The sequence below is a fragment of the Sphaerodactylus townsendi genome, linkage group LG11, assembly GCF_021028975.2.
Source record: "Sphaerodactylus townsendi isolate TG3544 linkage group LG11, MPM_Stown_v2.3, whole genome shotgun sequence".
Lineage (NCBI taxonomy): Eukaryota > Metazoa > Chordata > Lepidosauria > Squamata > Sphaerodactylidae > Sphaerodactylus > Sphaerodactylus townsendi.
Genome location: NC_059435.1, coordinates 56,950,910 through 56,968,476, shown reverse-complemented (window position 1 = coordinate 56,968,476; position 17,567 = coordinate 56,950,910). Strand labels below are relative to the sequence as shown.

General features: G+C 42.0%; 1 protein-coding gene across 1 annotated transcript in view; it reads right to left on the bottom strand.

The window, feature by feature from the left end:
• The window catches only part of KIAA1217 (KIAA1217 ortholog), a 443,164-nt gene that overhangs the window by 412,567 nt on the left and 13,030 nt on the right, over positions 1–17,567 (bottom strand). The window contains exon 2 of the mRNA XM_048510261.1: positions 5,816–5,938. Coding sequence (XP_048366218.1) covers positions 5,816–5,938 — 123 coding nt within the window. The remainder of the gene's footprint in view (positions 1–5,815; positions 5,939–17,567) is intronic.

The window sequence follows — 17,567 nt, the reverse complement described above, 5'->3', positions numbered from 1 at the left end:
ACTGGTCCAATGTAATTCCTCTGTTTAATATTTAATTTGTTTCTGAGCATGACCTGTCCTTTAATTTGAAGAGAAACCATCCAAATCTTTCATCCGCCTAAACCAAAATCATTTTACTTCAAAACTGCTCTCACAATATTAGCCATATCTTGTAGATAAATTACATTTTATGGTTATAGATGTTAGCATACATGACAGAAAGAATAAAAATTAAGTATGGATGATAACAATATACCAAATAGGAGCGAACAGAATGTCTCACAACAATGAAGAAAAATAATCTAATTCTTTAAGTACAAGGAAGGCCTTCAACTAACTTGTGGTAAAATATTCCTCACCAATCTGTAACATTAAGGCTCACATGCAGAATAATGCACTTTCAAACTGCTTTCAGTGCTCTTTGAAGCTGTGCGGAATGGCAAAATCCACTTGCAAACAGTTGTGAAAGTGGTTTGAAAACGCATTATTTTGCGTGTGCGGAAGGGGCCTATGGCAGACAACCAAGCTACCCCCAGCCATCTGGGGCAGCACTTCAGAACTGTGTTAATCCATATGCCCCACAACTGTCTCATGGTAATTCCCCTTTACCCAGTCCATCACATGGGGTAAAGACAGCCTCTTGCTATGTGCTGCTCTTGTGACCTCTTTAGTTGCCATGCATGCAGAAAAAAAATAATCTCAGATTAAAGAAGGAGCCTCGGCTTAATGGCATGGCACATATTTCGCATGTCGGATATCCAAAAATGTCATCCATGGGATCTCCAGTAGCAACCTGAATAGCCCACAGCAAATACATGCAAGTCAGGCCAGGGTAGAAGAAGAGTTTGGATTTATACCTTGCCTTTCTCCTCTGAAAGGAGTCTCAGAGTATCTTACAAAGTCTTTCCCTTCCTCTCCCCACACCAGATACTTTGTGAGATAGGTGGGGCTGAAAGAGTTCTGAAAGAATGGTGACTGGTCAAAATCACCCAGCAGGCTTCATGAGTAGGACCAGGGAAACAAATCCAGTTCACCAGATCAGAGTCCACCATTCATGTGGAGGAGTGGGGAATCGAACCCGGTTCTCCCGATTGGAGTCCACCTGCTCTTAACCATTGCGCCATGCTGGCTGCTTGGATGGCAGTGGGAAAAAAAACAGAGGGAGAAACCTTAGTTTTTATAAAGGAGGGAGAAACCTTGGGGAGAAAAGCGGTGTGTGCAGGTACCACGAACAGGAGGGCAGCTATTTGCTCGTACACGCAAGGATTCCAGATTTAGATGGAGGGTGGTGGAGGATGGCAATCCCATAGCAGACACAAGGATTTTAGACGGGGGTGGGGCAACGGCGCCGATTCTCAGCGCCTGATTTGTCATGTACAATTAAAACAGTGAAAGTGAGGAGGGGAATGGAGCGAGATTCAGCCAATCTGAACACAGGAAACAGAGGCTGCCCGTGCCTGATTGAATGATAATCCAGAAGAGCTCATGGTGCTTAAGCTGTGCTTATGGGAAAGCCCCCGGCTTGTGGGAAACCATTCAGGGCTTCCCTCACCGGCCCTGACTCGAGTAAAGGACAGAGTGGGGCAGAAGTGGGGAACTACAAGCAGGGTGAGAAGCCCCTCAGCAGGCTAAGCCACGGAGCATTAGAAGATACAGAAATAGCCAAAGAAGTATAATAAATGGGAATTTTTAAAAGACCACTCTCTTCCTTGGACAAATGCTGCAAGCCAGAGAAAATAATTCTGAGCTAAGTGGGCCAATACAGCATTGTACGCTGGTGTATAACAGGATTTTACTTATTCGACAATCTTTCATTTGACGTTGATTTAGGTCATTCAGGTATGCAAAAAAAAGAATCCGCAATTAATGTAAAATCAGGCTGCATAAAGTGGGGACTGCCATGAACTGAAGCAATCTTAGGCGCTTCCTTGAAGACACCTAAACTGTGATATAGCTAATTAAAAATGGGCCGAGGAAGCTTCTACATAGTCAAAGTTGGAATCCAAAAAGATCAATGGGAGAAATAAATATGATTTATTGCCTTGATTAAATATTCCTTTAAAATATTAAAGCACTTATTCATTTTTAATGTAGCAGAATACTGAAGTGAAAATAAAGCTGATATTATGCTATGCTCATTGTCCTGCGTAGAATGTTCTACGTAGGGCCTCGTCCTGCAAGAACTTTACATTTAGGAATCCTCTTGAAGTCACTGATCTTGTTCCTTGTTTCCAAGATAAAAGCCAAGGATCACTTAAAATTCAAAGTCTCACCCCCAGCCCTGCCAAACTCTAACGGTATAGAAGTTTGTTGACTTTCCCACGGTTTCAGTGCAAGAGCTTAAGTCTCATTTTGTTTAAATAATTATGCTTATTTAAGACAGCTTGGCTGAACAATGAACAAAACCTTAAAAGGTGGCCATACAGAAATAAAACAAATAAAACAAAAAATGTAGATAACTGAGGAAGGCACTGGCAAACCACCTCATAAATACCATCAGGCTAGTAAATGTTGTGATGTGATGTCATCCCATAGGTCAGTTACCTTATTATCTTCACTGACATCAACACCTCAGATCGGGGCTCACCAATAAGCCAACACTTGCCCCATGCTTGGACTTGCTTGGACTTGCCTCATGCTTGGACTAATGCTTAACTCTTACATTTTTATGCATTCTTATAGAACAACAGAAGAGATAATAAACAGTGCCTCACCTGATGGAATGGGTTCTCCATCACTCAGATATTCCTGGATAACGTGGGACTATTCAAAGAATGTATCAGTCAAGGTTTCTGTTGGCACCTACATTGTTGTAGCCACTAAACTGGGAGTCCCCCATGTGGTCATTGTGAGCACCATGCTGCCCTCAAAAACCTGTCCTGGTGCCCACCAGTTGCGTAGCTACCATGGGGCGGGGGGCTCCCTGCCCTGGGCATGCGCAATTGGCATTACATGGGGTTTTCCGCCCCCACACCCCTTCCTCTTCCCCATTGCTCCCCCAAAAGCCCGGAGCAGCCTGGTGGGCCCAGTCAGGCTGCTTTTTCAGTATGCTGGCAGGGGCTGATGGGAATTGTAGTCCTTGAACCTCTGGCAAAACACAGGTGGACACCCCTGATGTAAGCCTTTTGTGAACTAACCTTCACAATTAGATAGCTCCGAGAAATTAATTCTGTTCGTGTTGCATTTGTTAATCCCCCACTGAAGATTTGTCTTGAAGGAAATTTCTAGAATCAGTATGAAGTTAGAGAAGAGGAATTATAGACAGTCAGGTTTGGTAACTGAGGAACAGTGAATTTGCTTTGCATGGAAACTTATCAGATATCAGTACAGAAATCACAGCAATACTTTGGGAATACAAATATCAATAATCAAGCAAAATTCTACATCCAACATGGATTTTTTTTTATCTCTACATGTCAGCAATAGCATTTATTTTAACACATTCTACAAAACGTGTGACCGATCAACACCGTGTAGTCAAATTCTTCCTTGTAGAAGAATATCCTTAAAGCAGATGGAACACAGCAAGAATGTCAGATCTGTCTGTAGGAGTCTATATGAGGAACATTTAGCCACTGTTCTTCAAACACTAAGAGTTCTTTGTAGACTCAAGTATCATTTTCAATAAAGCTACTGTTTCAATTAAATAGGGGGAGGGTCAGAAGAAATACAAGAAATGAGAAAGAAACTAAATGGTGTAAACACTGCTCAAGCTATTTCACACACAGCAGCTGTTTTTGCTTCATGTTTTCCCAAAATAACTGGATGCAGATGCTACCATTCATTGCTTTTAAAATGCCTATTTGGCATTTTAGTGGTTACATTTTTTTCTTGTGCTCACTGTTTTCCACGCAGAACCACCATTCCTCACAAGATAGGGAAGATCTGGGGTGCTGTGTGGTTTCCGGCCTGTATGGCTGTGTTCTAGCAGCATTCTCTCCTGATGTTTCGCCTGCATCTGTGGATGGCATCTTTTGTGGTGCTCCTTTTTTGTCCTGGATGATTATTGGAGTTTTTGTGTAGATAAAAACTTTGGTAGATCGCGCAAACAGAATCTGTGAACCCCACCTCCTTCAAGATGAATTGAATCACCTAAACTGGGCTCTACAGGCTAATGGTTACTCTACTACAGACATCAAAAGAGCTGCAAGACCAAGAACTAGCCACATGAACAAAGATAAAGAGCCATCTAGAGGGAAAGTGTTCTTACCATACATCAAGGGAACCACTGACCGCATAGGAAAACTGATGAAGAAACATAACCTACAAACAATCTACAGACCCACCAAGAAAATTCAACAAATGCTACGTTCAGCAAAGGATAAGAGGGATCCTCTAGCTACTGCAGGAGTTCACCGCATACCATGCGTAGCTGTGGACAAGTCTAATACATAGGGAACCACCCAAACGCGAGCGCCTTCAGACACACGTAATCAAAAGAACACGAAGGCACTGCAGACTATTTCAGTTAAAGCCAGAAAAATCAGCAATAGCTGAACACATGATAAACCAACCTTGAAGACACAAAACATTATTTTGAAAACATTTTCAGAAAATTCCTCTAACCACTCTGACAACCACTCACACAGACTACACAGAGAAGCCATTGAAATTCACAAGCACATGGACAATTTCAACAGGAAGGAAGAAACCATGAAAATGAACAGAATTTGGCTGCCAGTGTTGAAAAACTCTAGAATCAAGACAGTGACTGATCAGCTCCACACAAACACAGGACAGCTATAGACAATAGCAATCAAAGGGAACAAAGACCAGGACACTTCTATTCAGATGCATTCACCTACTGACCTTGCTATCTTCATTGTTACTCACATGCTACAGACTTCTTTGTGACTCACATGCCAGACTACTCTATTCAGATGGCCTCACCTTTTGACCTCACAGTATATATACTCCACTTGCTTTCCATTCCTACTATCAGATCCTCTGAAGATGCCAGCCACAGATGCAGGAGAAACGTCAGGAGAGAATGCTGCTAGAACACGGCCATACAGCCCGGAAACCACACAGCACCCCAGTGATTCCAGCCGTGAAAGCTTTCGACAATACATAGGAAAGATCTGCTTTCACAGCAAGCCAACAACCCCTGGTTGTGTGAGACACAAACCTTATCTTTCTCTTCCCCACTCCTGTGGGGGGACCTTTTTACAGAGCTGCTTTTGTCTCCTAATCCACCCAGGGAGGCAGTATGATTTTGAGTGCAAATCTGCTGAAAACCTCACTGGATCCAACCCCTACCGTGAACCAAGAATTCCTTGGCTATGAATAGAATGGTGCCTTTCATTCAACAACCACCAACCCCCCGTCTTTTAAAACTTCTTTAAAAGGCCAAAGGGTCCAGAACAGCAAACTTCCCTCTTGTTTGCCCGACTGTATTCCATTATAGTACCTTCATAGCAGTGCCCATAATATTTAGACACAACATGATGAACAGCCCACCTGAGCAAGAAGTTGCATGATTCCCACTGCAGAGAGCTAGACCCCAAGGGTCTAGCTTGCCCAATATTTAGCTGTCCCTCATTTTGGTGTACTTTTTAACATTTAACATGACAGCTCTAGGCCAGAAGAACAAAAACAGCAGAATGACATCAGCTGTACCTCAAGCACCTTCAAGTCGGGTCAAGACTCCAACCAAGGAATTCCCATATAATTGCTTAGTGAGGTGAAAACACTTTGCATTGAAATCTCAAACCTTTTCCAGCTCAGATCAATTTTTCTGCAAGGCCAGATGAAGGGCATTCTGCAGATCACAAAGCCTAAACCTCGAGGTTCTGAAATGACATTTCTGATACTTATGGCATTTGTTTATACTTACCCAATGTGCCATAAGGGAAGTCCACACTCCAGCCAGCTTGCCTGGTAGCTCTGACATCAAGGCAGGATGCATGATGGGGCATCATAACTGAGTAACATCTTGCAAGTTGTGACTTTGGGAGATCTGAAACAGGAAAAAATGAGCTTGCAATTAAGGTGAGAAATGACTATATATCTCAAGGACCTCTTACAAATCATACTAGTAACATTAGCCATTTGGCAGGCAATTTTGCTTGTGACCTAGCATGAAACCAAGGCTTGGATCCAAAACAGCATTTTTGAAAGCAGAAGGATTTCCACAGGGGGCGGAAAACTTTCCTACATTCTCCCCCTCCTCCTTCCATCTGTAGAAACGCTATGCTAGGTCCAAGTCCAAGTCTTTCTGTATATAAAGTCCTTACTTTACCTTCTGTAAAGAAGAAGAAGAAGAAGAAGAAGAAGAAGAAGAAGAAGAAGAAGAAGAAGAAGAAGAAGAAGAAGAAGAAGAAGAAGAAGAAGAAGAAGAAGAAGAAGAAGAAGAAGAAGAGGAGGAGGAGGAGGAGGAGGAGGAGGAGGAGTTTGGATTTATATCCCCCCTTTCTCTCCTACAGGAGACTCAAAGAGGCTTACAATCTGCTTTTCCTTCCCCACTCACAACAAACACCCTGTGAGGTGGGTGGGGTTGAGAGAGCTCAGAAGAACTGTGACTAGCCCAAGGTCACCCAGCTGGCATGTGTTGGAGTGCACAGGCTAATCTGAATTCCCCAGATAAGCCTCCACAGCTCAAGCAGCAGAGCAGGGAATATATATAAAGTGGTATATATAAAGTATCAATACAATTCAGGCATAAAGTGCAAGGGGAGTATCCTAACACAATCTAATCAAGAGGGTTAGATTAAAGGCTATAAAATATAGTAAAAGCTATTTACACAGAACACCATTTTGTTTACTGTCAGAAGACAATTATTAATCCTAATTAAGACACCGTATTAAAAGGTATAACTGAAAAAGCCTCAGCAGAATTTTGATATTGTTTCCCAAGCAAGATATTACATCTCTCACTTTTTCAGCCAGGTAAGCACTTTCCAGAATCTCTGACTCAAAAGAAAAGAAGCGTTGCAAGCAAAATTAAGGGGATGATCTGATATGTTGCAGCAGAACTGTCAAGTCCAAGTTACTCATTTGTACAGCTCAAATAGCCAGTGCTACAAGACAGAAAGAACATTGTTTCCATACATGCATGGTTAGCTAAATTATGATCTGCAAGTATTATGAACAAGCTTCATAGTTACATGCCTACCTTTAAAAATTTAAGAAAACTGTGTATTATTCCAAGGCGTAAACCCAGCCAAGATAGCACTATTTAATACCATGTTCTCTCTGTACTACAAAAATTACAATTTAAATATGAAAAGAAAAATTATAAAAATTGACAAAGAATACTCATACTAACCAAGCTAAATCTAATCTAAAGTCAATGTAGCCTGCCATACTTAAATCTTGCTCTTCTACTACAGATGAAGGGGGCTATCATCCTGAAACTGTCTCAGGGCTGGAAAATTTAGATCAGCAACAGAAGGATAGTTTAAGTCGGTATATATTTGATTAGTCTTTAATATGCTGCTGGATTCCTGTTGCTGCTATAGGCTAACATGGCACCCTCCTTCACCCCACAACAGGTTGGTCTGAACCAAAAGGGCCAAACCAGTGGTAGGATTCAAATAATTTAACAACCAGTTTCAGTGGCGGGATTCAAATAATTTAACAACTGGTTGCATACAAGCACCATTTTAACAACTGGTTCTGCCAAAGTGGTGCGAACCTGCTGAATCCCACCACTGGGCCAAACAGTTCTCTCACCTGCCCTAACCCTCAAGATTGTACATCATCAAAACACCACACCAAACTTCATTTATAACTCCACCTTTCCCCTTGATGGGGACTCAAAAAAGCTTACATTATTCTCTCCTCCATGTTATCCTCACAACTGCCCTGTGAGGATGGGTACAATGAGAGATAGTATCTGGCCTGACCCCCAGCCAGTTTCCATGGTAGAGTGAGGATTAAGATATGGGTATCCTAGATACTCGTCTGACACTCTAACTACTATGCCACACAGTTTCTTTCCCATGGGGAGGATAAAGAATCCAACAGCCAAGAAACCCAATGCTGCAGTAAGTAGATATTAGGCTTGGCTAGCTTTGAAAATGCACCCCCTGCAGGCCAAAACATGAAAAGACACCAAAAATACCCCTAAACGCCCAAATACCTTGCATTTGGTTTCGTTCATATTCGGGCAGAACATATTCGGGTTGATTTTGGCCTGAATTCGCCCAGATTCAGGCCAAATCCAGTATTTGTTGCACCTGAATCTCTAAGCCTAGTAGGTATTACAAAAAAGGAAGCAGGAAACACCACCAATGGTAAGCTAGAAGGGGGGAACCTCACTGTTATATGAAGCATGTACTTAATTTTAAAAAACACATTAATTTAGGATCAGTTTTGAGGTTCATCTCTCCTTTTTAATTCCCGGAGAAATGAAACCGAACAAGAAGGTTGCCTCAACTTTTTACATTCGGAGAGAATATGATTGCAAGCTGGAGGATAAATTTATCTGAAGAAAAATATATCTGGAAGATAGGAGGGTTGTTGATAGGAATTGCTAAAGCTATTCAGGAGCTGTGAGAGGTAAGGCTGCAAGGCAGACTGTGGAGTTAGGGAGATGGGTAGTAGCAAAGAAGTTAGGGTAGGAAGGCAGATTAAACTAGACACTGTGGATTACTACCAGGACAATCCTTAGCAGAGTTCTGCCTGTCTAAATCCATTGAAGACAATGGCCTGGACGGGCACAACTCTGCTTAGAACAGTGCTGTACATGGCAGAGAGGAAGGCTGAAAGACAGGACTCAGCCAGAGATAGACTCAGGGGGGTGGGTTGGTGGAATAAGGCAGAGGCAATATAGCCAGCCGGAAAGTCAGAGGCATGGCTTTGGAAAGCTGAAGAATCATCAATATTTGTCTGCAAGCCAGGGTCGAGAGCAGAACTGAGCAAGCAAGAAACATGCCAGAAAACAAAGAAGGTCAATAATAAGTTTTACACAAAATGCAAAACCTGGTTGTTATAGCCTGTTCCATGTGAAAATGTCGGCTGCTTCCACACAGATTGTGCTCTGCTTCAGCTGTCAAATTGCAGCGCTCGGATGGCAGGAAGCATCTACATGACATTATGGCTTAATCATGCCTAAAGCATCTCTTCCCTGTCCTCGCCCCTGTTCATTTTTCCCCAATACCTGGTTTTCTGTTATCTTTCTAGGAAGAGATCAGTTCATATGAATAATCAGGTGGTCTGGATAGGAAGGTGCATACCCACAACAAGAAGGTTCACTGCATTCAATAACACCCAAGAATTACATTAGAAACAATAAAAATTATCAAAACATCTGATACACCAGCCATACAATCCTAAATCTTCTAAGTCCATTAAAGTAAATGGGCTAGTTTCGGAGGGCATAACCTAGTTTAAGTCTACAGCATAAAATACATATTAGTGGTTAACAACAGCAGTAGAAGAGTTAAAGCATATTATAATGACTGTTGATGTATGTAAGTGTGTTAATATATATTTACATCTGCAGCACCAATACAAACAGCAGGAAAGAAATCAAAGAAAATGTCTTTGCATAGAATTAAAGCATCAATAGAGTCTTGCACCAAAGCAAGGCTTCTGGGGAAGACTATTCCACAAATGTGATGCCAGCATTAAAAAGGCCCTGTCCTGGGTTCCCATCACCCCTCTGATAAAAATTGCAGGGGACTAGCAAGACTATATGAATGCAGGGATTCTTCCCTGTTCCTAAACAGAAAGGGGCTTTAAAGCTTCCAAATGAGAAGCAGGTGAGAGCCAGTGTGGTGTAGTGGTTAAGAGCAGGTGGATTCTAATCTGGAGAACCGGGTTTGATTCCCCACTCCTCCACCTGAGTGGCAGAAGCTTATCTGGTGAACCAGATGTGATTCCGCACTCCTACATTCCTGCTGAGTGACCTTTGGCTAGTCATAGTTCTTCAGAACGCTCTCAGCCCCACCTACCTCACAAGGGCCGTTTCCGCACGGCCAAAAGCAGCGACGCGATGACGTCGCAAATTGCGACGCATCCCAAAAAAAGCGTTCACACAGACAGGCGGAGCTGCGGGCGTCCGCAGCCCCGCAGAAATGTGACGGTTCGCACGGAAGCGCTGCGGAAGCGGCGTCTCGCGATGTTGCGCCTGCCGCGCCGCGAAGCCGATGCAGGCCCGACGCCATTTTTGACGACAGCTCCGTGGCGGCTGTTCGCACGAGTGCGGCGTCGATGCGTCACATGGGGAAAAAGAGTGGTTTTAAGCGTTTTCTGAATACACCGTCTTCGCGCCGGTTTAGCGTTTTCGCGACGGCGCGACTGCGCACCTCCGCCGCTGCGCGTGCGAACGCTCTCGCTCTGACGCTTCTTTTTCCGTTGCGACGACGTCATATTTTGCCCGTGCGGAAACGGCCAAGGTGTCTATTGTGGGGAGAGGAAAGGAGCTTGTAAGGCACCTTGAGTCTCCTTACAAGACAGAAAGGTGGTGTATAAATCCAAACTTTTCTTCTTCTATATCAATATGCTGAATTGCATCCAGAAAGCACAACAGAAGCCAGCTTATTGACGGCTGTGACCACAAGCCCTAGAGGCTTTGGACCAGGTGAAAAGTCTGGGGGAACTTAGGGGATATGGAGAGAATTTTAACTGAATAACAAAAATATTTTATATTAAATTTGCACCATCAGCCTTGGCTTTATTTTTTATCTCCTGTGACTGGTGCAGCCCTTTTATTTCTATTTGTCACTATAAACAATGGAACTGGCCTACGTCATTATTTTTTTAAACTTTTCACAACAATGTTGGCTAAGGTTTCTGTAAGTGTGAATCACTGAGTAATTGTTCTTCATTTTATCCAGGAACACAACACCATGGTCAGTCCACAGTCATTACAATAACAATAAAGAAAAAAGAAACCAAACAGCAACAATTAAAACAGCAAAAAGAGCTTTTGAAAGCAGCTGCTGCTAACCAATGATGTTGTAATGACATTTTTTTAGGGGGGAAAAAGTTGATGCCTACATGGCAGCATTCATGCAGTATTTGGCTACATTTGTCCAGAGTCAAGAAGAAGGGTATCAACTGACCCATCAATTTATTTCTTATTTATTTATTTCTTAAATTTATATACCGCCCGATCCCCGAAGACTTGCTTGGTCGATTGACTGGGGCTTCTACCAGAACGAAGACACGAGAGGGATGGAAAAGCAGTGGACAAAAGATTATCTTCAATCAAAAGCTCTTTCAGCCGTCTTCCGTGTGCTTGCAGGGAGTAGGCAAACAGGAGGAGGAAAAAGCTTGTGCATAAAATGGGAACACAAGATTAAATGATAAATTGATTTTCAGCTCCATGGGCAGCATTACATGATGGATAATGGGCAAAGGGCCATGTTTAAGAGTGCTTCACATTGTTAACATAAAAAGGAAGTAGTACGTTCACTGTGTCAGCAGCATGCCCTCCCAGTAAAGTTAGCACATCATAACTGAAAAAATATAAGCCGTGGTTCTTGTGAAATGTGCATTATTCATTACAGATGGGTATTTATGTCCATTTCCTCCCAGGTGAAAGGTTATCTGTGGACATATTAGCCAGCAGCTGCTTATGATTTTAGGTTGCATATTATTCTTGGAAAAGGAACAGAATTTTAATGCATGCTAAACGTTACCATGTGTTTTTGATATTTTCGTTCCAGTGTGACAAAAGTTGAAAGAATAACATTCTTCAGAGATAGGTTGTTTTTTTGTGGGGGGGGGGGAGGGATTTGGGAAGAGAACATTAGCACAATCCACAAATAGCACTGATTAGTTCTGATCAAGTGAAGGACAACTTTGGCACTTTGGAAAAGAAAGTGCATTTTACTGCTAATTATTCCTTGTTTTAGATACAAAATATGCTTATTGAGGAACCACCCTGAGCTTAGCTTAAACTTTAAGGCAACCCATTAAGGCAACCCAATAGAATATATTCTATTCTATTCTATTCTATTCTAAAGTATTTATTTGTTTGTTTGTTTATTACGCTTTTATACCGCCCTCCCCCAAAGGACTCAGGGCAGTGTACATCAAAATTCCAATAATTCTAATAATCAATATAAACCAGTTTAAAATTCTCATTATAACAACTTAATGAAGTGTATCCACCTTCACATGGAACATAGTGGAGTTCATCCAGATCCTGGTTTCCCAAAACATGGACCCTCAAACTTGAGGCAAAATGATAGAGCTATATTTACAGGCCCCATGGAAATCACATAAATATCCCTCTCTGAAGAGCAGATTCACGGAGCCTCTTCAAATGTTCCAAAACAATCAGAGATTTCCCCTCTCTTTTCAGCATCTAAAGCAGTGGTGGCGAACCTATGGCACGGGTGCCAGAGGTGGCACTCAGAGCCCTTTCTGTGGGCACACGTGCACAGAGTTCATTGGAAAATCACACACACACACCCAGACACACACACCTAAAGGCTGGCCTGGGCATGATACTTTACCTGGGAGTAAGCTCGATTGCTGGCAATGGGGCTTGCTTCTGAGTAAACCCTCCTAGGGTCGTGATTCATCCATTCGAAGCATTGCACAGTTGCTTCACCAAGCTTACTCCCGAGTAACATGCGCCTCAGAGCCAACTGTTTTTTCTAAACTAAAACCTCAGTATTCAGGTTAAATTGCCGTGTTGGCACTTTGCGATAAATAAGTGGGTTTTGGGTTGCAATTTGGGCACTCGGTCTCGAAAAGGTTCGCCATCACTGATCTAAAGCCACTCTCAGAATTTACAGTTTCTCCTTGCAATTACAGTGCTTTGACCCCTTGAAAGTGCTAACCAAATGTGGTGTATTGGACACTAAAAGCTGCCTTTTATCATGTCAAACAACTGGCGGGTCTACCTTGCTGCAAGACCTGCACAAGGTCTTGGCTGAACTCGCTTCCAGTCATGCGGCCTCAAGTGTTGAGAAGTGAAGCAGGTGGTCCATCATTTGAACAAAGGACCCTCCCCTGAACAACAGGGGATGCATTTCTGCCTGAACATGGGTGAGATTTCAGGAAAGACGGTAAGTCTGGTAAAGCAAACGCAACTCTGCTGCCTTACCTCTGTGAGACATATCCCTTGCCCAATCCCTCGCCACTCAGTGATTGGAAGAACAATGTGTAAATTGCTTCCACTGAAAAGTACTGCACTTGAGACGATCGAAAGCAACATGAAGGTTTGTTCTGCAACGTGTGAGGCATACAATGGCTAGCTGACACATGCAAGCTTCTGGACAGGGAATGTATATAGCAAAAAATATATATATCCTAAGAGATACAACCCCATTTTCTTCCACCAACCTCAACTGAAAGAAGCAATCATGAAACCTGGGGTGGCTAATGGAAGAAGAGGGGGAAGAAAACAGTGGTGTTGTCAACCTGCCGGCTTCTACTTCTAACTAGGAGGAAATGACCAGGAGACAGAAGAAAATTGTATTTTATAGCATCTAGACTATAAACATTTACTCTTCACTGGCAGTACTTAAAATATAAATGGGGTACATTAAACAAAGGGGTAGTAAATCAAGCAGGAAAGTATGGATAAAAGCTTCAGACTTAAGCAACACAATTAGATGTGATAGTCTTTAGTCTCTCTGGATTTTCCAACATTTCCCATTGTGTTTCTTCATATTCAATTAGGGAAATCCTATGCAGAATTATTCTTATCTTGGCCTGGACTCTGGCTAGGATAGCACTGTAAATACCTTGAACTTCCTTAAACATAATCTTTTTTTACAAAAAGAAAAAAGCAATTTAAAAAAACCTGTTACTACATTATTTTGAAAGCTTAAACAATTATAAAGCTTGTTTACTAATTCCAAAGAAATATTAATCAAATACTCCAGGATTATTCCTACTTAATGCTGCGGTTATCCAAACCAATGAAGGGAGAAAAGATAAAACACAACCATGCTTTAATAGTTTACCACATCACACTTGTCCATCTGATGCACTCAATCAAGCTTAACCTTAATTAATGACCTTGACTAATACCTGTCCAGATTTAAACAAAAAATACTGAAGGCAATCATGTGAAATATTGATGCAAGACTTTCCTTCCCTGCAAAAAGACAGCAAAGAGAAGTTGCCCAAAGAACAGACTTCATATGAGCTGGCAGAAAGAGGCCACTGTATGAACAAATCAATTTTCTCCACTAACCTTTAGAATTCCTTTGCATATGGAAAGTAGGGCTGATTTTAGAGTACAAAGAAAGCTACACTGTGTACATCAGAGACCAAATTTTTGCTTCCAGTATCTCATGTGCAAACCAGAGATAGGAGAGGCACCTCACCTACACAGTCCGGGATCTAGCAATGGAGTGAAACAGGCAGAGAGGTGCTGAACTGTTCCTACAGCCACAGGGATGCAGCAGAAAGAAGATGCCATACAACAGAATTAACCTGATTAAGAATTCCCCAAAGCAACTTGATGCATTCTTATGGCCCATATTAATGAATGCTTGGAGAGTCAGCTTTTAAATTACAAAACTCTAGGTAGCCATTTAAAGTAGTATGTTGGCACACAAACAATTACTAAAGAAGTAACTGGAAGAAACTATTTCTTCCCTGATATCCCTCAAGAAAAAGAAGAGGAGGAGGGGGGGGGGTTGGATTTATACCCCACCTTTCTCTCCTGTAACGAAACTCAAGGTAGCTTACAAGCTCCTTTCCCTTCCTCTTCCCGCAACAGACACCTTGTGAGGTAGGTGGGGCTGAGAGAGTTCCAAAGAACTGTGACTGGCCCAAGGTCACCCAGCAGGAATGCAGGAGTGCAGAAATACATCTGATTCGCTCAGGTGGAGGAGTGAGGAATCAAACCCGGTTCTCCAGATTAGAACCCACCTGCTCTTAACCACTACACCACCCTGGCTCTCACATACAGATGCTAAAAAGAGGCAAGAAGGAACAAAGCAACTGAAAATTTCGATTTTGACTCTATGTTAGCAGCAATAGGGTCAGATGTTTATTTATTTATTTATTTATTTCCTTTTTATACCGCCCTCCCCCGAAGGGCTCAGGGTGGTGTACAACATCAACAAACATAAAAACAAAATACAAAGTTAAATTAAGACTTAAAATGCAGCATTCAATTATCAAAACTAATTCAGATTTAAAATAGATGGCATCCAGCTATTAAAACTCTTCTTAGAAAGAAGTTAGAAAACGGTTCCATTATGTGAAATAACTTTCAGCTTGTGCAGTTTGACAATGTCTAAGGATGTGGATAAGATTCTGGGAAGTTTGAGACGGATCACCTGTTTGTACAATGCTGGTCTCTCCTGGCCGCTTAAGCCTGCCTGCTTAAGGGGTGCACTGGCAGATTGGGTCTAGAAGCAAGTAGTGGTGCATCCACGCCTAAAGAATCCAACTCTGGACCCTTGAGAGTTAAATAATGAGAGTTAAATAACTTCCATCCAGCCTTTGTTAGTTTGAATTAGGGTCCCCTCCCCAACTAGACTCCACATGCCACTGGAGACAGCACGTAAACTAACTGCAGCAAACACACCAGGAAAAGCAAACCCCGGCAGTGGAATAGATGAACCACCCTCCAGGCCTTTATAACATTAATATACCATTTTCAGGCTAATTGGGTTCACAAAGCTGCTCAGACACAACTAAGCCCCACAAAATAATAACCAAGTTTTTTTTTAAAGCAGCTACTGAAAAGATTAAAATAGAGAGCATAATAAGTAAAGAAACCCAACAGAGAAAAGGAAAGCTTCAAACACCTAAATCACAGCTCATAGCCAGACAATTGTAAATTACTTTCAAAGGCTCAGCAAAACAGAATAGTTTTGATTAGGCGAGACTGGCACCCTGGGGCAGGGAGAGAAGAGTACCACAACCTCCACACTACCAGTAAGAAAATTATTTTCCCTGCGCCTTAGAGTAGGGAAAATACAGGCCATTTAAGCACTTGTGTTCTGCCTCATAGCCAGCTAACCTTTCCACCATCATAGACTTTCCTTTATGCATTGTTTTTTGCACTTTCCAAAGCCACTATGGGGCAGAGCAGAGAAGTTGCACCATTTCCAATACGAAAAACTGTTCGTATTGCTTTGCTTTTCTCTCCAAAGCAAAACAGCTAACTACATAAGAGCATAATTCTTCATCTGGGTTTGTTGCTGCCTTCCTGGCTTTCCCAGCTGACCCAGCAGCAGTTTTTCCCACATTTTTAAACAGTCAGAAAGATTAAAGCGGTTTGCCTTGAGAGTTCATGCTGTCTCTGTTAGTATCTCACATCATTCTAAAGATATTGTTGAGCTCCTAGAAATATCTGCCAGACTCCTATCATACAGAAGAATCCCAAGCAAGTTCAGTGAACAAGCAGAATTAAGACAACACACACATACACACCCTGTGTGTCATAATAAAATGAACGTTATCCTAAGGTTTTTTAAAAAGTCAGTTAAGTAGCAAGGCCAAAAAGTGTGGAAGCATTGTTATTTTTGACTCTGAATTAACACAACTGGAAATTTCCATGCATTAAGTTTGCTTATGTAAATATCTGGTATAGTTAAAGCAGCATCTTATGCCATTTGTTGGTCCTGCAAATGGTGTGTAATTATAGCTTGTTGCATGCAAATTCAAAGAAGTCACACAGGAAACACAAACGTAAGGGCTGACCACTTCCAATTCAATCCCTGGTTAATACTGTGTGCTAATAAACAGGAAAATGAAAATTTAGATGAGTTACAATTTCTATGCAGCAACAGCCACAGCAATTATATAAATAGGGGATGGTTTAATTGCCTTCACAGAGATTTGCTGCTACCGTGTTCTGCAACAGCTATCTGTCAAATGATAATCATCTAAAACTTTTTAAAAGAGAGAATAAATTCCAACAGCCAAGCTTTCTCCCCAATGAGTATTAACGTTTTGCAATCCTGAAATTGGTGCAGTTTACTCCTTAAACTAGCTGGGGGTGGGGGAAATATCCAAAAGTAATGGTTGTGTTGTTCATCCTTAATTGAGGCCCTTCACATAACCTGTTTCTATTTGGTGACTGAAGAACAATGTGGTCTGGAGCAGAAGTAGAATAGCTATATGAATCTACTATCACATAATTTAGAATAGGATTTTTCTACAGGCATTTTGCTGAAGTCACCACAAATAATGCATCTTCTATTTCCCATAGCAATGAATTAGCTAATTACCCAATATTCATAGGTGGCACCACCTCCAGGTGGCACCTAGAAGAAGAAGAAGAAGAAGAAGAAGAAGAAGAAGAAGAAGAAGAAGAAGAAGAAGAAGAGAAGAAGAAGAAGAAGAAGAAGAAGAAGAAGAAGAAGAAGAAGAAGAAGAAGAAGAAGAAGAAGAAGAAGAAGAAGAAGAAGAAGAAGAAGACGACGACGACGACGACGACGACGACGACGACGAGTTGGATTTATACCCCCCTTTCTCTCCGGTAAGGAGACTCAAAGGGGCTGACAATCTCCTTTCCCTCACCCCCCCCCCAACAAACACCCTATGAGGTAGGTGGGGCTGAGAGGGCTCAGAAGAACTGTGACTAGCCCAAGGTGACCCAGCTGGCATGAGTTGGAGTGCACAGACTAATCTGAATTCCCCAGATAAGCCTCCACAGCTCAAATGGCAGAGCGGGGAATCAAACCCGGTTCCTCCAGATTAGAGTACACCTG